We start from the raw sequence: 22,525 nt of genomic DNA on the forward strand, positions 1-22,525 counted from the left end.
TTTTTTCCTTAAAGCTTCTCATGCATATGAGTATTTTAAGCACAAATGGACTACTAAATGTGGGATTTTTTTTTTTTGTTAAGATCTTAACGGAACATAGTGTAATAATATTGGTCTTCCAGGTTTTATTAATTTCAATTATATATATTATACCAAGACAGACCTGTTTGTGTGTCTTCTTTAAAGAGCTGCTTCACGTATAAATGTCTATAGCTAATATCTCAGCCCTTCAATGTATAATTTGAATAAATATATCTATTTTCTATGAATTATCCTGAAAGTTTTAAACAGAATGACCTCATAGTTTTTAACAAAGAATATTACTTACCTAAGATGTGCTAGTAGCATCTTGCCCAGCCATAAAGCAATAAACTTCTCAATAATCTTAATTTTGACATTTGAATAAATGGAAACTTTCTATTTTAAGGGCATGTATCCCATCAATTGGAATTAGTACCTTAAAAAAAAAAAAGGCAGCTCTTCAGTGGAATTAATAGTGATATAAAATGTTTGATATAGGCAGTACTTTTATAAAATAAGATTCTAGAAATTGCTCCCTGTAATTTTTTAAAATAAAAGGTCAATTATGAAAAATAAATAAATAAATAAATAAATAAATAAATAAATAAATAAATAAAATGGACAACCTAGAAGAAATTAATACATTTCTAGAAATGTAAAATCTCCATAGACTGAATCAGGGAGAAATAGAAAATATGAACATATGATTACCAGTAATGAAATTTAATCAGAAAAAAAAAAACAAACCCTCCCAACAAACAAAAGTGCAGGACCACACAGATTCACTGGTGAATTCTACCAAAAATTTGAAGAGAGATAACAACTATCCTCAAACTATTCTAAAAAATTGAAGATGATGAAAGACTTACGTTATTCTACAATGCCAGCATCACCCTGATACCAAAACCAAACAAAGGCACCACAAAAAAAGAAAATTATAAGCCAGTATCATTGATGAACATAGAAGCAAAAATCCTCAACAAAATATTAGCAAACCAAATTCAACAACGCATTAAAGGGATCATACACCAAAAGTGGGATTTATCCCAGGGATGCAAGGATGGTTCAGTATCTGCAAATCAGTTGATGTGATACACCACACTAACAAAACAAAGGATAAAAAATCACATGATCATCTCAATAGATGCCGAAAGGGACTTCCCAGGTGGTCCAGTGGCTAAGATTCCACGCTCCCAATGCAGGGGGCCTGGGTTTGATCCATGCTGAGGGAACTAGATCCCACGTGGCCACAACTAAGAGTTTGCATGCTGCAACTAAAGATCCCACATGCTGCAACTGAAGATCCCGCATGCCATAACTAAGACCCAGCACAGCCAAATAAATAAAAATAAATATTTTTTAAAAAATAGATGCCGAAAAAGCATTTGACAAAATTCCACATCCATTCATGATAAAAACTCTCATCACAGTGGGTATAGAGGGAACCTACCTCAATATAATAAAGGCCATTTATGACAAACCCATAGCTAACTTCATACTCAACGGTGAAAAGCTGAAAGCATTTCCTCTAAGATCAGGAACAAACCAAGGATGTCCACTATCATTACTTTTATTCAAATAGCATTGGAAGTCCTACCCACAGCAATCAGACAGAAAGATAAATAAAAGTCATCCAAATTGGAAGGGGAGAAGTAAAACTGTCACTGTTTGCAGATGGCATGATACTATTTGCTTTTCTATGTACTAATAATGAACTATGATAAAGAGAAAGCAAAAACAGAATCCTGTTTAAAATCGCATCAAAAACGATAAAATACCTAGGGAATAAACTTAACCAAGGAGGTGAAAGACCTATACTCTGAGAACCATGAAACATTGATGAAGGAAATTGAAGATGATACAAAGAAATGAAAAGATATCCATGTTCATGGACTGGAAAAATTAATATTGTTAAAATGTCCATACTCCCCAAGGCAATTTACAGGTTCAGAGCAATCCTTATCAATATACCAATGGCATTTTTCACAGAACTAGAACAAATAATCCTAAAATTTATATGGAACCAAAAAAGATCCCAAATAGCCAAAGCAATCTTGAGAAAAAAAGAAGAAATCTGGACAATCACACTCCCTGACTTCAGACTATACTATAAAACTGCAGTCATCAAAACAGCATGGTACTGGCACAGAAACAGCCACATAGATCAATGGAACAGAATAAAGACCCCAGAAATAAACCCACGCACCTATGGGCAATTAATCGATGACAAAAGAGGGAAAAACACGCAATGGGGAAAAGATAGTCTCTTCAATAAGTGCTGCTGGGGAAACTGGACAACTACATGTAAAAAGATGAAATTAGAACATTTTCTCACACCATATAAAAAAATTAGACTCAAAATGTATTAAAGATCTAAATGTAAGACCAGAAGCCATAAAACTCTTACAAGAAAACATAGGCAGAACACTCTTTGGCATAAGTCATAGGCATATTTGCATCTGGCTCCTCAGGTAATGGAAACAAAAGCAAAAATAAACAAATGGGACCTAAATAAAGTTTTCAGTGTGAAAGCTTTTGCACAGCAAAGCAAAGGAAACCATCAACAAAACAAAAAGACAACCTACTGAATGGGAGAAAATATTTGCAGATGATACGACCAGTAAGCCAAAATATGTAAACAGTTCATGCAACTCAACATCAAAAAAAACGAACAAACAGATTATAAAATGGGCGGAAGACCTAAATAGACATTTTTCCAAAGAAGACATACAGAGGCTAGCAGGCACATGAAAAGCTGCTCAACATCACTAATTATAAGGGAAATGCAAATCAAGATCACAATAACAAATACTGGTGAGAATGTGGAGAAAAGGGAACCCTCGTACATTTGTAGTGGGAATGTAAACTGGTGCAGCCATTGTGGGAAACAGTATGGAGTTTCTAAAAATTTTAAACATTATAGAACTACCATATGATCCAGCAATTCCACTTCTGGGCATATAGCCAAAGAAAATACTAATTCCAAAACTTATGTGCACTCCAGTATTCATAGCAGCGTTGTTTATAGTAGCCAAGACATCAGAGCAACCTGAGTGTCCATCAACTGATGAATGGACAAAGAAGATGTGTATCTACATAATGGAATACTACTCAGCCATAAAAGAGAATGGAATATTGCCATTTGCAGCAACATAGATGGACCTGGAGGGCATTATGCTAAGTGAAATAGGTCAGACAGAGAAAGACAAATACTATATGATATCCCTTATAGGTGGAACCTAAAAAATAAAACAAACGAACAAATATGATGAAACAGAAACAGACTCACAGATACAGAGAACAAACTAGTGGTTCCCAGTGGGAAGAGGGATGGGGGAGGGGCAAGATAGAGATAGGAGATTAAGGGATACAAACTACTGGGACTTCCCTGGTGGCGCAGTGGTTAAGAATCCGCCTGCCAATGCAGGGGACACGGGTTCGATCCCTGGTCCGGGAAGATCCCGCGTGCCACAGAGCAACTAAGCCTGTGTGTCACAACTACTAAGCCTGTGCTCTAGAGCCCGCAAGCCACAGCTACTGAGCCCACGCACCACAACTGTTGAAGCCCTCGTGCCTAGAGCCCGTGCTCCGCAACATGAGAAGCCTGCGCACCGCATTGAAGAGTAGCCCCCGCTCACCACAACTAGAGAAAGCCCGCTTGCAGCAACAAAAACCCAACGCAGCCAAAAATAAATAAAATTTTAAGAAAAGAAGAGATACAAACTACTATGCGTAAAATAAATAAGCTACAAGGATATATATTGTACAGCACAGGGAATAGAGCCAATATTTTATAATAACTTTAAATGGAGTATAATCTATAAAAATATTGAATCAATATGTTTGTACACCTGAAACTAATATAATATTGTAAATCAACTATACTTCAATTAAAAAAAAGTAAATTTCTAAAAACCGTTTTTTATGAAATCTAAATGATATTGATCCCTCTTTTAAACACCTCTCTTCTTTCTCTAATTATGCTTCTGTATATTATTCGCTTCTCATCATTCCTCAAGGCTACATCCTGCCTCTCCCCTGAAATTTAATACCTGCCTCCCTAAAATTCACGTTTGATGGATATGTGTTAGCATATCATCTGTTAGTAATATAGTAATGCATGAGCATTAAAAACTGTTTTGCCCCTTTTAAGGCAGTTTGTGCTTGTATGTGTATATGTATGTAACCTTTACCTTTTATGCTTTGCATGCCCTCAATAAATCCATTGTAAGAATTAACCAAAAAGAGGGAGAGAAGAGCACAACTTTGAAATTAAAAGCAAAACCAAGCATTAAATAAACCTGCAGGCAAAAAAAAAAAAAAATTCTCAATTTGACCTTTGAGCCAAACTCACATTGTTCTTCTCATTATGGGAAGTTGCTCTTCTTTCTCAAGATAATTTGGAAATATGTGGAATAACGTTGGCTGCCATGGAAACTTTTTTAAAGTATTTGCTCTTGACTCAAGTTTTAAATTTTGTTTTATCAGAATGTCTCAGCATGGCTCCTTTACTTTCATAGTGAGTCATAATTGACTTAAGGTTGAAGAAAACTATTTGCTCTGTTATATTCATTGCTTTTAATTAAAAATATCAAGTTGGCAAGAATAATGTATGATAAAGTTATTTTACTTGACTAGATAAATAATGTGGTTATATTTTCTCTAAAACAGTCTCAAAAGTGATATTCAAGTGATATTTTTAAAAAACCTTTTAAAAGACAATTTTCTGCTTTAAACGGAAATAATGTAACTAAATTTTATAAATTATATAAAAGTTGGCATCGAATTTTTTTTCAGTTCTTCTTGTGAACCGATTTTCCTTTTTTCTATTTGTTCCATAGGACAGATCTATTCAGAAATGATCCACAACTTGCTTCGCCCGGTTCTGCAAAGCAAGGATTGTAACTTGGTTCGATATAATGTCATCAATGCATTGCCCAATACAGCTGATTCACTCATTGGGAGAGCTGCACATATAGCTGTTCTGGATTCGGAAATATTTTTAGAGAAATTCTTTCTGGTTGCCGCCCTCAAATATTTCCATTAGGATTAAATGCATTGGTAGAGACTTGACAATTACCTCATTCAACAGTGATTCAGATAATGTATTATATTAAACTGTAGATGCTGATAAGTTCTAAGAAATATTTATACCTTTTTATATGGAAGATAATTTATATCATCCATGTTTAGAGCTTTTTAAACATCAACTTTACTTTCTAGGTAATGTGGCTGTGCAATATTTTTTTAATTTTATCTTTTTACTTTTCTATTACTTTTTCATATATTTTGCTACATAAGTATTTCAGTGAAACTCTAAGCCCATATGTATGTCTGATTGTTTATTATTGGCTTTCCACAATCCTCACATCAGACACATCGTATTAGAGGCCATTATTGCTAGAATAGCATGGGATTTTAAATTTTCTAGTATTGGGGTATTATTTAGTTAATCATAAATTTTACTTTTAACATTTTACTATGTTTTAACTGGAAATAAAATTGTGGCTGCTAAAATATATTTTTTGAAATCAACTCTTTTGCCCTCTCAAATCGGGTAGTTCATATATGACAACGTTATGAACATTTTCTATAAAAGAATCATTATTACTGTTGCTAGTAAACATATGTCATGCCTATTAAAATATATTTTCTACTGGTGATTTCAACATTATTTCTCATATTGACTTTTATTACTGGAACTTTTCATGTTCATTTTAGCAGCATCTAGAGATTTTTGAATGTTTGAATGCCCTCTGCCTTGATTTGGTTGGAATTTTGCTAAATTTGGAAATGTTGCTTGAACTTTCTGACTACATTTCTTTAACTTTTTTCATGGACTTCCTTGTATGTACATAATAATTAAATGTTGAAATTTATGAACTACTTTTATGAATTTAGATAATTTTTAAACATTGTTAAAATTTGTTGAACTAAAGAGTAATGTAAATAAAATAATTCATGTTTCAAATGGAACAAAATAATTAACTTTACATGTTTGGTGATACAGATGCAAATGTTTTGATATATGGAGATGTAAAGTCTTTTGACTTTATTCAAGGTGCTGAATAGCATTAAATTCACTATTTTCCTTTCTTGTTTTACTTGTGAAAAAATAATGCACTAAGGATAGATAGGCTTTTGTAAGTGTGTATTGTACAATTGATGCATGTTTATTTTTAGCGTTGTGTTGTTGCCTCTGCTGCTAATAAATGAACAAATGACTATCTGGAGGAACAGCTAAAACACTTGCTTATTTTCAGAATACTAGAGGTATATTTTTATTTTTGCTATACACATTTTTCATCTTCACATTCCTTGGTCCTGAGTTTGAAATACAATACTTTTTTTCTTTTATTTCTTTTTATTTCTTTTTTTTAACTAAAAAAAGAAGTTCAGCTTATTCTAAGTTTGAATAATCTTTCAGATTTATCAAAGTATTCATTCTTATTCATAATCATATCATTCTTTTTAAGGGAAGACTGCTCTTATGATCATAGTAGGTTGATTGGTTGTTGGTTGTTTTAATAGTTTTAAAAGCGCACCAGTGATTATGGTTTCAAGTCCAACAGATTTAACTTCTGATTTACCAGGGAAACTGTCATATGCTGTTCACCTCCAAATTCAGAGTGCAGGGGTGGGGTGGGATTCTGAGGGAGAGGGGCAGTGATCGTAACTGACTCTTAGAGAATAAATCTCACTGAAGTGTATACCAGTAAGAATTTTGGGTTGCAGACAACAAAAACCATTGGGATTAACTTAAGCAGAAAAAGAATTTATTGGAAGAATATAGGTAGCTCGCAGAATTGATGGAGAGGCTGGAGAACCACTCTTGGAAAACTGGTAGAAACCGAGGAAGCTAGACTATGACCAAAATTATAGGCAAGTTCCAACTCCAGGGGAGCTGGAGGTTCGTGTATGTTTCAGCCTCTGAAAACTGGATCCCAGACATCCACTTACTTGCATCACTCATTCCAGATTCAGAGTCTGGTGAGATCATACGACTGACAGGCTTAGTCTCGTGCCAGCACCCAGGCTGTCAGGCACCCAAGACAGTGAGTATATCGGACTTCGTCAGCTTCCCCAGCAGAAGATGGGACTGTTTCTCCTGCCAGAATTCACTAAACCTGTGGAATGGGTTTGATGACTGAGCACCAAATAGAAAAACACATCAGAGGTCTAATACAGTCCATCTCTTTGCCTTTCCAACGTCACAAATAACCGTATTCACACATTTTTTAAATGCTTCGTCCTGACATACTGCTATTATCCCCCATCCAGTTTCAAGTCCAGGATTTCAGTGTTATGTCCATTTCTCGTCTGGTTTTGTAATGATCTTGCCTCAGTGGTGTGCAGCCCACAGACAAAACTGTGACTTCATCACCTGCCCCGCCAATATACCAGGAGAGAAAAGAAATTATTAACTACATAAGCACACGCATGAGCCAGTGAGGAAGAAACTACAGCTAGAGCAGTGCTTTGCAAGTTTCCTTGATGAACTTCAGGGCCCCAGGACAGACCAACTGAAGCAGAATCTCCAGGGTAGGATGTAGGGAGCAGCATGTTTTATGTCCCAAAGCTCTCTGATTTCAAACCAAAACGAAACTGTGGTAAATTAGAGCCCTGAGTTCTGCCACTGGCCATTAAGCTAGATGGCTATGACGTGTCACCAGTGCCACTTATTCCCTGTTTTCTTTGTGCTCAACCAGCGCCTCAGCCAATCAGATTTCTTTACCTTTTGGGTGACCCAAGGATCTGAGGCTTGGGTGGCCTTGCCTCTATATGGTTGCAATAGTCTTTGCTTAATGTTTACAATTCAGCATGGTGTGAGAGGTTATTCCAGGAGACGAGGTCCCCCAAGTTCTAGACGGAGTCCTCTCCCCACTCCCTTTTCCCCCGTGGTCATCAGGGCCCATCGCCACAGCTAGCACCTTAACCACTTTTTCTAACTCCTTACCTAGGGGCATGAGCTACAAATGGCCAGGAGGCAATCCCAACTTCCAATTCAGAGAAAACACTATCTATCCCCTTATACCCCACTCTGGGTACAAAAATTAGCATACCAGCAGAAGCGGGAATCGTGCAGACGGATGGCGAGCAGCGCAGGGTCTGAGATTGTATCTACTTGTCTCGCTTGCAGTCTTGCTGCGGTTTCATGGATGCATGGAGACAGGGGACCTTATTACAGCAAAGTCGTGGCCAAGCTGTCAGCACGTTCACACCAGCTCCTAGAGCCTCATTTCCCACGCTGATGCCGAGGGCCAAGTGAGGCGTGTACACGCGATGCAGGACCAGGGCCAAGCAGTTTGGATTGCATGACAGGAGAAGAATCCAGAGCCAAGGGCCAAGCCATTTTTGAACAAGCAGCACACAAGCCAGTTCTTTCCCCCAGGAGAGCAGCAGTTAAATGGTAGCAATGCTGTGGTTGCCTTGACCTACTTAGATGCCCATACGACCAGCTACAGAAACTGCCCAGGATCAGGCAATGAGTTGCAGTGGCGATACTCAGCAATAATCTGCATGGGACCCATGGCAGACTGTTTCTCTCCATAATGGAAAGCAAAATACACGGGCAGGGTGTGAGACGTCACAACAAGATGTCAATCCCTCTGCTGTTCTTTGGAGCCTGTTATTCTGTCAACAGCAGAGCTATCACTGAACACTGTTAACTCATTTGGAGCGTATGCCAAATCCTTTAGGACAGCATCCCAAAGCATTTTCTCACCTAGTTCCAAGAGTAAACCTTTAACAGGGCTGTCCTACAAGACCAGCTGCTTCTGATCTGATGGGATACGTGATGAGACTGGTTTATCCCACAGGCATCTGTATCCACAGGAAACAATGTTGTATGGGATAATACATAAAGTGTATGGAATATAAGGTATTCAGTAAGTCCACAGGTGAAGTGTTAAAAGAAGCATAAGTCAGGGAAAGCAATCCAAACCCAGAATAATTGTCTATTCCTATAGAACAAATTGCTATCTCCTTCATTATAGTAGAGTCCCTTGTAAGCATAGCTGCCACCAGGCTATTCCATATTATATCAGGGATCGATCGGGTTGGTCACTGCAAGTAGTGGTGCTAGCCCATCAGTCTTGGCAGTGGGGAAACTGTGTTAACACATGCATGTCTCCGTGCCACCGTGGCTCCCTTGTTGGGGGGGGGGGGCACTGAGCAAGCACAGCTGGGGAGAGGGGAGGAGGCTAAGCGATGCCTGCAGAATGGTCATGGTGGTCAGCAGCCTCTAAAACGCCCTTCAGTGATCCCCACCTGCTGGCATTCACCCCCGGTGTAATCCCCTCCCGTTGAGGTGGGCTGGATCTGCTAATTCATTCATTTCTAATGACACAGTTCAGCAAAAGTGATGGGCTGTCACCTCTGAGGTTAGATTACAGAAGGACTGTGGCTTCCATCTCGAGCAGTCTCCCTTGTTCTCCTGCTTGTTCATTCTGTGGACACCCAGCTGCCATGCTGTGAAATGACCTTTGGAGAAGCCCACGCAGCATGGAACTGAGGGAGGCTTTCAGTCCAAAAGCCACAGGGAACTAAATCCTGCCAATAATCATGTGCGTGAGCTCGGAAGCTGATCTTCCCCTAGTCAAGCCTCCATGCGAGACAGGAGCCCCGGCTCACAGCTTGACTGCAACCTCATTTAACACCTAGAGCCAGAGGCACCCTGGCTCCTGGATTTCGGACGCACAAAAACTGCAAGAGAATAGATGTTTATTGTTTTAAGCCCCAAAATGTTGGTATAATATGTTAGACAGCAGTAGATAACGTGCAGTAATCTTGTTCTGATTAAGAGCCCTTTTGCCTTAAAAAAGGGAGCCTTCTTTTGAGCACTCAATGGGACCCAAATGTTCTCATGCTTTGGGGTCATTTGGAGAGGTCCTAATTCCAAAAAAAACCTATTCCAAAACCTTTACATTTTCTCAGTCCCTGGCCACTTGATTTCAGTGCCCATGAACTGATGTAGATCTTTATCTCAAGCTATATCTCCTTCCAGGCAAAGAGTGTAAGATAAAGTTCTGCCCTCTGGCAGGATCTTTTTTCTCTCTGCTGTTCCTCGAGGGCCTCTGTTAAATGCAGCTCGAAATGCCAAAGCAGTCATTTGCCAGCTGGTCAGTACATTGAGCAAAGCCCTCTGTAATCCAGCTTTGAACTTTTTCCTCTGTCAGCTGGTCACAAGGAACTCATCACTAAGCTGTAGATATGAACTAAGGGTGAAAAGTGTGTATGCAAGCTACCGAGCTACCTGCTAATGAAAACTGCTTGGGTTTTGGCTCTGGCTGCGTTCCGAATATACCACTGCCTCCCGGTGAAAGGAGTCCTTATCTAGGGGGACCAGATGACTCCGGTTCGTGATGAGAAACTCAATTGTATAGCCACCTGATATTACTCGGTCAGACATCACCAGAGCCCGAGAGCTGGCCAAGAACTTTCCTAAAAAAGAAAGGAAGGAGTGAAGGAAGAAGAAAACAAACAAAAACCCGAAGTACTCCACTGTGATTCTGCGTAGACTTTCCACAGGTCCCGTGAAGCCTCCTGACCTGCCACAAGTGCTCCGAGCACGGCAGGAGCCGCTGGAACCGGAGGGCGGACGCGCAGCGCTCCTTCCCAGCAGCGGGACCAGATGAGAGCCTCCTGCTCTGCGCTGCACCCAAAAGTCAGCTTCCAGGCCACCCGGTCAGTGGGTCAGAGTTCCCTGAACAAGCAGCAATGTAAAAAAATAAAGACGGGGAACTGAGGGGAAAGAAGCCTATTGCACAGGCAGAAGAGTAGAGGTGCCCGCTATTTGTGGACTGGAACAGCGAGCTTCCAAGAGACCTTCGCCTCAGATTGAGAGGAACAAACGGAAGCATTCCCTCATCCAACTTCAGCCAGGATTTGAGGTTTTCATCAACACGAGGTTCAGGGTAGTTTGGGTTGTTCTTCATGAGAAGGCCGAGCCGCTCCACTTTTTCCTGCAAGACAGCCAGGTGCGGGAGCGCGGATTCCCAGCGCTGGCTACGGAGGCCCCGCTCGCCCGCCCCGCGGAGGCCCCGCCTCAGGCCCCACACAGGCCCCGCCCACCCGCGGAGGCCCCCGCCCCTCCACGCCCCTCCCGCGGGGCGTGCCGGGAAGACGCGGCTGTTGCGGACGCCGCGGGAGCTGGCGTCATGGTTGTGCTGGGCTTCGCCTCGTTGCTGGGCCACATACTGGCCACAGCGTGGAGAGCGGCAAGTAAGGCGCCCGGCCCCGGGGCCGAGGTCGCGGGCGGGGTCGCGAAGGCATGGGTGCCGCGAGAAACGCGTCCTGCGGGGCAGCGGCGTGTCGCGGGCTCGGGGGCCCCGGGCCTGCCGAGCCTTCGTGTCCGGCTCGGCCACCGCGCTCGTCCCCGGCAGGTCCTTCCCGCCCGAGCTCAGGGCGGGACCGGAGCTGGACAGTCGCTGGGCCCCGCTGGCCGGCCGCCTGCTTCCCGGCGGCCACCGCGATGGCCACGAAACGGGGCGGGCGTCCTGGGTCCTGGGGGGTTCTCAGGGCGCGCGGCATGTGGTGCGCGTGGAGAGTGTGGAAAAGCGGGCCCTGCGGCAGTGGAGTCACCATTTTCTTATTTAGTTTATTTACAGCGAAAAGCATCTCTGCCAGTCTACAGTACTAAAAGTGGAAAAGTGCAGAATTTTGGAAAAGTGGGCCGAAGGCAAATAAGTATAATAAAAATTAGGTGAAGCCAGGAATTGTTGCTGAGAAAGTATGCGTGCTTTCAGTAAAAACCAATCTTTTGTAAAACCCATTTTTGCTGGAAAATTTTCTCAAAATATTACAGCCTTAACCCACAGAGTATGCTAAGCCTAGTTTTAATTTAGGACATCCTGGAGAAATTGTGTTAAATTGAAGACAATTCCGCCCCTCCTCCTGATGGGCCCTAGATTCCTATAAAGTTTGTTTTCCTTTCTGTAATCATCTCTCCCCAGACTACCTGTTAGTTGTAAAAATTTTAGATGATCCAGAAATGAATAATATATAAAGTAAAAGTCCCATACTATCCAAACCTCGAGGTAATAACTGTGTAAAGCTCCGTTGTGTGTTCATTCAATATCCCTTTTTCGCTAATGTTCAAAGCTTAAGAATGAAGTGTTTCATACCAAAAGTTTACATAACACATGCGAGTTATGAAGGAAAGCCAACGTTTATGAATCCATTCTCCAGTTTAAGAAATAGAATATTTCCATTGCCAAGGGGCTACCTGCTACCTGCTTCCTGCTTCCTGATGCAGTAGTGTAACTGCAAGCTTTTGATCTTTATAGAAAGGGCTTCATGCCATTTGTATTTATTTTACTTGCTTTTTTCAGCTAACAGGTTTGAGATTTCATCCATGTTGGTATGTGATGCTGTAATTAATTATTCATTCAGTTGTGAGAGTGTATCATACGTTTTTCCTTTCCCCTTCTCAGTGGACGTTGTGTAACTCTAGAAGCACCAGGATTGACTGCTACACATCTTGTGTACATTGTAGGTGTACTTGCACAAGGGGTTGAATTCCTGGAATACGTGGCATAGGCCTGTTCACTTTTACAATATGATGCCAAGCTGTAAAGGCATTTTCCATTCCTACTGGCAATTTATACTTCTACCAGCAGTATTAGAGTTCCTTTTGCTCCATGTACTTGCCAACATTGGATAGCATCAGAAAATTTAATTTTTGTCTGCCTATAGGGTGTTGAAATGGTATTTCATTACGATTTTGCATTTCTCTGATTAGAGAAGTTAAACATCTTTTCGAAAGTTTTTCGCTTTTTTTGATGAAATATCTCTTCATTTTCTTATTGGGTTGTTTGTCTTTCTTATTTATATTCTTTACGTGTATTTGACCACTATACCTTTTTTACTTATGTAAATGGCAAATAGCTCTGTCTGAGGGCGGAGGGAATAAAAAGTGCTTACTGAGCTGAGAAGGCATCTTGAGACTGAAAAACACGGCAGGCAGGTTCATACAATTGGTGAATCAGTTTATCATAGGGTAACTTACCTGTAAAGGCTGAGAGCAGGCAGACAACCATCAGGAAGAATTAACAGCCGCACTCCAAACCGCTAAGGGGGCCATTGGGACAGTTTTATAGTTGACCTAGACTATGGAGGTATGTGCTTGGAAACAGGAAGTGCGTTCCTAAGATTTATGAGTGGGTAACTGGTCTTGTGGGTGCCCGGAATATGTCAGCGAAGATTTTCCTCATTGTCTGGGGACTAACAGAGTATAGAGGCCACCTGATCCGAATGATTATTAAACAATGTCGATTAACTGCTAAGCCCTTGACAACAGAGAGTGAATTACTTCGCAGTACAGTCCTGGGTAGGGTCAGCAGAAAGCCTATATGGGCCCAAGATGGCCTCACTTATGCTAACAGCCATACAAGCTCAAGCTCAGTTTGTGGGCTGCTTTTGTTGCTCTTATGGTGTCGTTTTTTAAAAATCATCTTCAGCAGTAGACAGAATAAAATAATGGATCTGATTGTACAATCACACAGATTCAAAGGAAAGGTGTCTTTTGATAAACAGGTATTCATAATTTTATTATAATCTTGTCATGATCCTTTTGTGTATTGTCTGTGCTTTGTGGTCTTTCTTAAAGCCTTCCCTACCCTAAGGTCGTAGAGATATTCTTCTGTATTTTCTCCTCAAAGGTCTGTAGTTTGGCTTTTTATATTTAAGCCTTTATTTTACCAGGAATTGATTTTCATGTATGGTGTGAGGCAGGAAACCAATTTCACTTTCTAAACAATGTCAATAACCAGTTGTCCCAGGTCCATATATTGGACCTTTCCCCTCTGATGTAACGCAGCTGTCATAAATCAAGTTTACATATGCATATGCACGCGGGTTTATTTCTTGGCTCTCTTCAGTTCCATTGATCTATTTGTCTGTTCCTGTGATGTAACACCTATCTTAATAACCATACCTTTGTAACAGCTCTTGATATTTAGTAGGTTAAGTCCTTTCATCTTGTTTTTCAGAAGTGTCTTGGCTATTCTTGGATATCTGCTTTCCATATAAAATTCTTTAAAAAAAAAAAAAGTTCCTGTTGGGATTTGGTTACAACTGCTTGATATTTTTTAAGATTATCATTTTCTGATTGCTGCTTATGTATAGAAACACAGTTGACTTATTTATTGATTTTGTGTCCAGTAACCTGGCTAAATTACTTTATTAATTTAAATAATTTATTTGCAGATTTTGGTGGGGCCGGTGCTAGGTAGACACAAATATTGCCTGCAAATAATGAAAGTCTAGTTCTCCCTTTCCAATCTTTATATCTTTTTCTTTTCTCTTGTTTTTCTGTCCTTGTTCAGACTTCCAGTACCATGTTGACTAGAAGTGGTGATAGGCATACTTGTTCATAATTGTAAAGGGAATATGTTCATATTTCATCATGTAATATTAGCTGTAGATGTGCCCTTTATTAGGTTAACGAAGTCCCTTGCCATTTCTAGAAGGATTTGGGGTTTTTTTTGTTTATGTAGTTGTCTGTTTTTTAAGACAGAATAAATCTTGAAATTTACTAATTCATTTTTCTTCATCTTGTTTGTTAATTCATTTTTCTCCTTTAATATGGTGGGTTGGTGAATTATAAATTTTTCTAGTGCTGAATCACTCTTGCATTTCTAGAAAATATTCAAATTGATCAGGTTGATTATATTATTAATATAATGTTCGGTTTGGTATGCTAATATTTTGTTTAGAAGTTGGCCTGTAATTTTCCTGCCTTGCAATTTCCTTTTCTGGTTTTGAAATTAAAGTTATTCTAGCCTCTTACAATGAATTCAAGAGTCTTCCCATCTTTTCTATATTAGATTTTTTTTTTTTTAAGATTGAAATATTCCGTTCCTTGAGTGTTTGCTACAATTTGCCTACAAAACTGTCTAGACCTGCCCTTTTCTTTGAGGGAAGATTTTAAATTATTGTTTATTTTTGTAATGATTATTGTGGTATTTATCAGATTTTCTTAAGTCAGTTTTGATAAGTTAAATTTTTTGAGAAAATTGTTCATTTTGTATACTTTAAATATATAGGCATAAAGTTCCTGGTTTGGGGTTTTGAAAAAACTTTTGTTCTATGTAGCTATGTACTCCTCTTTTACTCATATTATTTATTTTGCCTTCTCTTGGTTTTTTTGGGTGTTTTTGTTTTTGTTGTTGTCATTTTCATATTAGCTTTACCAAAGACTTCACAGTAGTTTTAGTCTTTTAAGAGAACCAACTTTTGGTTTTGTTGATCCTCTTAGTTTTATGTCTTTTATTTATGTTATTATTTTTTCTCTTATTGTTGTTATTTTTCTTTCCATTTTCTGTGGGTTCCCCTTTTTTTCAGAAGATGTGGAAATGGTGCATCTCACATGTCTTGGCTCAGGCTGCAATAACAAAGTACCATAGACTGGGTGGCTTAAACATCAGACATTTGTTTTTCACAGATCTGGAGGCTGGAAAGTCCAAGATCAAGGAGCCAGCACATCTGGTCTCTGGCGTGAGCCTGCTTTCTGGTTCGCAGGTGGCTGTCTTCTTGTTGTATCCTCATGTGGCAGAGAGCAGACGGCCCCTGCAAGCTCTCATAGCCTTTCTTATAAGGGCACTAATCCACCATGAGGGCTCCACCCTCATGATCTACTTGCCTTCCAAAGGCCCCACCTCCTAATATCATCACATCAGGGGTTAGAATTTCAGCATATGAATTTGGGGTGGGGTGGGGTTGGGCACAAACCTTCCATCCATAACATTGGTCCTTTTTTTTTTTTTGAACCATTGTAATGGTTCTCTTCATATAAACAGCATACGGCTAGATTTCGGTGAGTTTTTATTTTGAAGTCCGACAGCATACCTTTTAACTGGAGAGTTCAATCCATTTACAATTATAGTTACTGATAAAATTGACTTTATTTCTACCATCTTATTTTTCACACCTTCTATTTGTCATACTTTGAATTCAGTGTTTGCTTTTTTCATTTGTTTCCTCTGCTGGAAAAAGAGGAAAAAAATGAATATACACACTGCTTTGGAAGATACACATTGCTTTTTATTGGTTACCCTTGAAATCTAAATGCATGCTTAAGGAAGTCAAAAGTTAATTAATATCTTTATTCTCCTCCTAAACAGTACAAAGCTTAAAAATGCTTTGAATTCACTCACCCTCCACCTCTGTTGTTCAGCCTTTTAGGGGTGTGTGTGTGTGTGTGTGTGTGTGTGTGTTTTCTCGTGTGTGTGTTAGGGTGGAATTGTGTAGTAACACAAATCAATATTGTTATTACACTTTTATACAGTCAACACATAAAACTTTCATCTTCTATTTTATCTCACACTTTACTTTTTTGATCAGTTTCTTTTTATAAATTTATTTTCTTTGTGATGAGAACTCTTAGGATTTACTCTTTTAACAACTTTTTAAATTTTTATTTATTTATTTATTTATTTATTTATTTATTTTTGGCTGCGTTGGTTCTTCGTTGCTGCATGTGGGCTTTCTCTAGTTGCATCAAGCGAGAGCTTCTCTTCATCATGGTGCCTGGGCTTCTCATTGTGGTGGCTTCTCTTGTTGCAGAGCACGGGCTCTAGGTGCGTGGGCTCTAGAGTGCAGGCTCAGTAGTTGTGGCGCACGGGCTTAGTTGCTCTGCGGCATGCGGGATCTTCCCGGACTAGAGCTCAAACCTGTGTCCCCTGCATTGGCAGGTGGATTCTCAACCACTGCGCCACCAGGGAAGTCCTTGGATCAGTTTCTTAAAGTACATTGTTTAGAAGTTCCCTTTGGTGACAATCTTGTGATAAAGTTCTGTGGTTTTTCCTAAATATATATTTTATTTTTAATCTGAAAATATGGTTTGTTTTATTTCTCTCTTGTTCTTGAAAGGTGGTTTCAATGGCTGCATCATTTTCTCACAGCTCTATCTCTTCTGGCTTTCATTATAGCTATTGGGAAGTCATCTGTCTAATTTTTGTTCCTTTATTAGTAATATGTCTTTTATCTGACTGCTTTTTTAGATCTTCCTTTAATGTTGAGTTCTTCATTATACTTTGTGTCCAGGTGTTTTTTTGTTTTTCTTGTTAATTTAATTTATTTTTTATACAGCAGGTTCTTATCAGTTACCTATTTTATACATATTAGTATATATATATCAATCCCAATCTCCCAATTCATCCCTCCACCACCCCTGCTGCTTTCCCTCCTTGGCGTCCATATGTTTGTTCTCTACATGTATGTCTCTATTTCTGCCCTGCAAACCGGTTTATCTGTACCATTTTTCTAGGTTCCACATATATGCGTTAATGTACGATGTTTTTCTCTTTCTGACTTACTTCACTCTGTGTGACAGTCTCTAGACCCATCCACGTCTCTACAAATGACCCAATTTCGTTCCCTTTTATGCCTGAGTAATATTCCATTGTATATATGTAGCACATCTTCTTTATCCGTTCGTCTGTCGATGGACATTCAGGTTGCTTCCATGACCTGGCTATTGTAAATAGTGCTGCAGTGAACATTGGGGGTGCATGTGTCTTTCTGAATTATGGTTTTCTCTGGGTATATGCCCAGTAGTGGGATTGCTGGGTCACATGCTAATTCTGTTTTTAATTTTTTAAGGAACCTCCATACTGTTCTCCATAGTGGCTGTATCAATTTACATTCCCACCAACACTGCGAGAGGGTTCCCTTTTCTCCACACCCTCTCCAGCATTTGTTGTTTGTAGATTTTCTGATGATGCCCATTCTAACAGGTGTGAGGTGATACCTCATTGTAGTTTTGATTTGCATTTCTCTAATAATAAGTGATGTTGAGCAGCTTTTCATGTGCTTCTTGGCCATCTGTATATCTTCTTTTGAGAAATGTCTATTTAGGTGTTCTGCCCATTTTTTGATTGGGTTGTTTGTTTTTTTAATATTGAGCTGCATGTGCTGTTTATAAATTTTGGAGATTAATCCTTTGTCTGTTGATTCATTTGCAAATATTTTCTCCCATTCTGAGGGTTGTCTTTTCGTCTTGTTTGTAGTTTCCTTTGCTCTGTAAAAGCTTTTAAGTTTCATTAGGTCCCATTTGTTTATTTTTGTTTTTATTTCCATTACTGTAGGAGGTGTATCAAAAAGATCTTACTGTGAGTTATGTCAAAGAGTGTCCTTCCTATGTTTTCCCCTAAGAGTTTTTTAGTGTCCAGTCTTACATTTAGGTCTTTAATCCATTTTGAGTTTATTATTGTGTATGGTGTTGGGGAGTGTTCTAATTTCATGCCTTTACATTTGGCTGTCCAGTATTCCCAGCACCACTGTTGAAGAGACTGTCTTTTCTCCATTGTATATCCCTGCCTCCTTTGTCATAGATTAGTTGACCATAGGTGCATAGGTTTATCTCTGGGCTTTCTATCCTGTTCCATTGATCTATATTTCTGTTTTTGTGCCAGTACCATATTGTCTTGATTACTGTAGCTTTGTAGTATAGTCTGAAGTCAGGGAGTCTGATTACTCCAGCTCCGTTTTTTTGCCTCAAGACTGCTGTGGCTATTGGGGGTCTGTTGTGTCTCCAGACAAATTTTAAGATTTTTTGTTCCAGTTCTGTAAAAAATGCCATTGGTAATTTGATAGGGATTGCATTGAATCTGTAGATTGCTTTGGGTAGTATAGTCATTTTCACAATATTGATTCTTTCAATCCAAGAACATGGTGTATCTCTCCATCTGTTTGTGTCATCTTTGATTTCTTTCATCAGTGTCTTATAGTTTTCTGAGTGCAGGTCTTTTACCTCCTTAGGTAGGTTTATTCCTAGGTATTTTATTCTTTTTGTTGCAGTGGTGAATGGGATTGTTTCCTTAATTTCTCTTTCTGATCTTTCATTGTTAGTGTATAGGAATGCAAGAGATCTCTGTGCATTAAATTTGTATCCTGCAACTTTACCAAATTCATTGATTAGCTCTACTAGTTTTCTGGTGGCATCTTTAGGATTCTCTATGTATAGTATGATGTCATCTGCAAACAGTAACAGTTTTACTTCTTCTTTTCCAATTTGTATTCCTTTTCTTTTTCTTCTCTGATTGCCGTGGCTAGGACTTCCAAAACTATGTTGAGTATTTGTGGCGAGAATGGACATCCTTGTCTTGTTCCTGATCTTAGAGGAAGTGCTTTCAGTTTTTCACCATTGAGAATGATATTTGCTGTGGGCTTGTCGTATATGGTTTTTATTATGTTGAGGTAGATTCCTTCTATGCCCACTTTCTGGAGAGTTTTTATCATAAATGGGTGTTGAATTTTGTCAAAAGCTTTTTCTGCATCTATTGAGAGGATCGTATGGTTTTTATTCTTCAATTTGTTAATATGGTGTATCAAATTGATTGATTTGCATATATTGAAGAATCCTTACACCCCTAGGATAAATCCCACTTGATCATGGTGTATGATCCTTTTAATATGTTGTTGGATTCTGTTTGCTAGTATTTTGTTGAGGATTTTTGCATCTATATTCATGAGTGATATTGGTCTGTAATTTTCATTTTTTGTAGTATCTTTGGTTTTGGTTTCAGGGTGATGGTGGCCTCATAGAATGAGTTTGGGAGTGTTCCTTCCTCCCCAGTTTTTTGGAAGAGTCTGAGAAGGATGGGTGTTAGCTCTTCTCTAAATGTTTGATAGAATTCACCTGTGAAGCCATCTGGTCCTGGACTTTTGTTTGTTGGAAGATTTTTAATCACAGTTTCAATTTCATTACTTGTGATTGGTCTGTTCATATTTTCTGTTTCTTCCTAGTTCAGTCTTGGAAGGTTATACCTTTCTAAGAATTTGTCCATTTCTTCCAGGTTGTCCATTTAATTGGCATAGAGTTGCTTGTAGTAGTCTCTTAGGATGCTTTGTATTTCTGTGGTGTCTGTTGTAACTTCTCCTTTTTCATTTCTAATTTTATTGATTTGAGTCCTCTCCCTTTTTTCTTGATGAGTGTGTCTAAAGGTTTATTAATTTTGTTTATCTTCTCAAGGAACCAGCTTTTAGTTTTATTGATCTTTGCTGTTGTTTTCTTTACTTCTATTTCATTTATTTCTGCTCTGATCTTTATGATTTCTTTCCTTCTACTAACTTTGGGTTTTGTTTATTCTTCTTTCTCTAGTTCCTTTAGGTGTAAGGTTAGATTGTTTGAGATGTTCTTTGTTTCCTGAGGTAGGCTTGTATTGCTGTATACTTCCCTCTTAGAACTGCTTTTGCTGCAGCCCATAGGTTTTTGGATCATCGTGTTTTCATTGTCATTTGTCTCTAGGTATTTTTTGATTTCTTCAGTGATCTCTTGGTTATTTAATAATATATTGTTTAGCCTCCATGTGTTTGTGTTTTTTATGTTTTTTTCCCTGTAATTGGTTTCTAATCTCATAGCGTTGTGGTCGGAAAAGATGCTTGATATGATTTCAATTTTCTTAAATTTAACGAGGCTTGATTTGTGGCCCAAGATGTGATCTATCCTGGAGAATGTTCCATGCGCACTTGAGAAGAAAGTGTAATCTGCTGTTTTTGGATGGAATGTCCTATAAATATCAGTTAAATCTATCTGGTATTGTGTCATTTAAAACTTCTGTTTCCTTATTTATTTTCATTATGGATGATGTGTCCACTGGTGTAAGTGAGGTGTTGAAGTCCCCCACTATTATTGTGTTACTGTCGATTTCCTCTTTTATGGCTGTTAGCAGTTGCCTTATGTATTGAGGTGCTTCTAAGTTGGGTGCATATATATTTGTAATTGTTGTATCTTCTTCTTGGATTGATCCCTTGATCATTATGTAGTGTCCTTCCTTGTCTCTTGTAACATTCTTTATTTTAAAGTCTATTTTATCTGATATGAGTATTGGTACTCCAGCTTTCTTTTGATTTCCATTTGCATGGAATATCTTTTTCCATTCCCTCACTTTCAGTCTGTATGTGTCCCTAGGTCTGAAGTGGGTCTCTTGTAGACAGCAGATATGTGGGTCTTGTTTTTGTATCCATTCAGCAAGCCTGTGTTTTTGGTTGGAGCATTTAATCCATTCATGTTTAAGGTAATTATTGATATGTATGTTCCTATTATCATTTTCTTAATTGTTATGGGTTTGTTTTTGTAGGTACTTTTCTTTTCTTTTGTTTCCCACTTAGAGAAGTTCGTTTAGCGTTTGTTGTAGAACTGGTTTGGTGGTGCTGAATTCTTTTAGCTTTTGCTTGTCTGTAAAGCTTTTGATTTCTCCAACGAACCTGAATGAGATCCTTGCCAGGTAGAGTAATCTTGATTGTATGTTCTTCCCTTTCATCACTTTAAATATATCTTGCCACTACTTTCTGGCTTATAGAGTTTCTGCTGAGAAATCAGCTGTTAGCCTTATGGGAGTTCCCTTATATGTTATTTGTCATTTTTCTCTTGTTGCTTTCAATAATTTTTCTTTCTCTTTAATTTTTGTCAATTTGAGTACTGTGTGTCTCGGTATGTTTCTCCTTGGGTTTATCCTGCCTGGGACTCTCTGCGCTTCCTGGACTTGGGTGGCTATTTCCTTTCCCATGTTAGGGAAGTTTTTGACTATAATCTCTTCAAATATTTTCTTGCGTCCTTTCTCTCTCTCTTCTCCTTCTGGGACCCCTATAATGCAAATGTTGTTGCATTTAATGTTGTCCCAGAGGTCTCTTAGGCTGTCTTCATTTCTTTTCATTCTTTTTTCTTTATTCTGTTCCGGAGCAGTGAATTCCACCATTCTGTCTTCCAGGTCACTTATCCGTTTTTCTGCCTCAGTTATTCTGCTATTGATGCCTTCTAGTGTATTTTTCATTTCAGTTATTGTATTGTTCATCTCTGTTTGTTTGTTCTTTAATTCTTCTAGGTCTTTGTTAAACATTTCTTGGATCTTCTCGATCTATGCCTCCATTCTTTTTCCGAGGTCCTGGTTCATCTTCACTATCATTATTCTGAATTCTTTTTCTGGAAGGTTACCTATCTTCCCTTCATTTAGCTGCTTTTCTGGGGTTTAATCTTGTTCATTCGTCTGGTACAAAGTCTTCTGCCTTTTCATTTTGTCTGTCTGCTGTTAATGTGGTTTTCCTTCCACAGGATGCAGAATTGTAGTTCTTGCTTCTCTGTTTTTTGTGGGTTTTTTTGTTTGTTTTTCTACATGCAATTCTCTGTGCTTCCTGCATCTGAAGATTCCTGTCTGTTGGACATCTCCTGGTCTTTCCATTATCTCCTTCTGGAACTATGAGTAAAGAAACATTTGTTAGATCTCATTTTATCCTCCAAATATTTTGACATCTCTTTTATTATTTTCATCTTTTTGTCTCTATGCTTTTTTAGGTACGATTTCTTTAGAACTTTATTCCAGGTCACAGATTCTCTTTTCAACTGTATGTATTCTGCTATTTAGCCCTTTTATTGAGCTTTAAATTTAAATTGTTATCTTTCTAAATTTTTGTGTGTGTGTTTTTAATGTTGGCCTAGTCATTGTTCACAGTCTCTTACTCCTTTCTCTGTTTGGCTCCTTTTTTATTTCCTTAAACACATTAA

General features: G+C 38.7%; 2 protein-coding genes across 8 annotated transcripts in view; both read left to right on the forward strand.

The window, feature by feature from the left end:
- The window catches only part of FAM135A (family with sequence similarity 135 member A), a 119,698-nt gene extending 113,812 nt beyond the window's left edge, over positions 1–5,886 (forward strand). For all 5 annotated transcript variants that reach the window (XM_068551564.1, XM_068551565.1, XM_068551568.1 and 2 more), the window contains one exon: positions 4,863–5,886. In XM_068551564.1, the coding sequence (XP_068407665.1) occupies positions 4,863–5,068 (206 nt within the window). In that variant the 3' untranslated portion in view covers positions 5,069–5,886. The remainder of the gene's footprint in view (positions 1–4,862) is intronic.
- A 5,250-nt stretch (positions 5,887–11,136) lies between these two features.
- Positions 11,137–22,525, forward strand: part of SDHAF4 (succinate dehydrogenase complex assembly factor 4) — a 38,619-nt gene continuing 27,230 nt past the window's right edge. For all 3 annotated transcript variants that reach the window (XR_011075010.1, XM_068551570.1, XM_068551571.1), the window contains exon 1: positions 11,137–11,244. Coding sequence is in view for 2 of the 3 variants with exons in the window: in XM_068551570.1 (XP_068407671.1) it covers positions 11,181–11,244 (64 nt within the window). In the remaining variant the exon portion in view is untranslated. The remainder of the gene's footprint in view (positions 11,245–22,525) is intronic.

Source organism: Eschrichtius robustus, chromosome 9 (genome assembly GCF_028021215.1).
Source record: "Eschrichtius robustus isolate mEscRob2 chromosome 9, mEscRob2.pri, whole genome shotgun sequence".
Lineage (NCBI taxonomy): Eukaryota > Metazoa > Chordata > Mammalia > Artiodactyla > Eschrichtiidae > Eschrichtius > Eschrichtius robustus.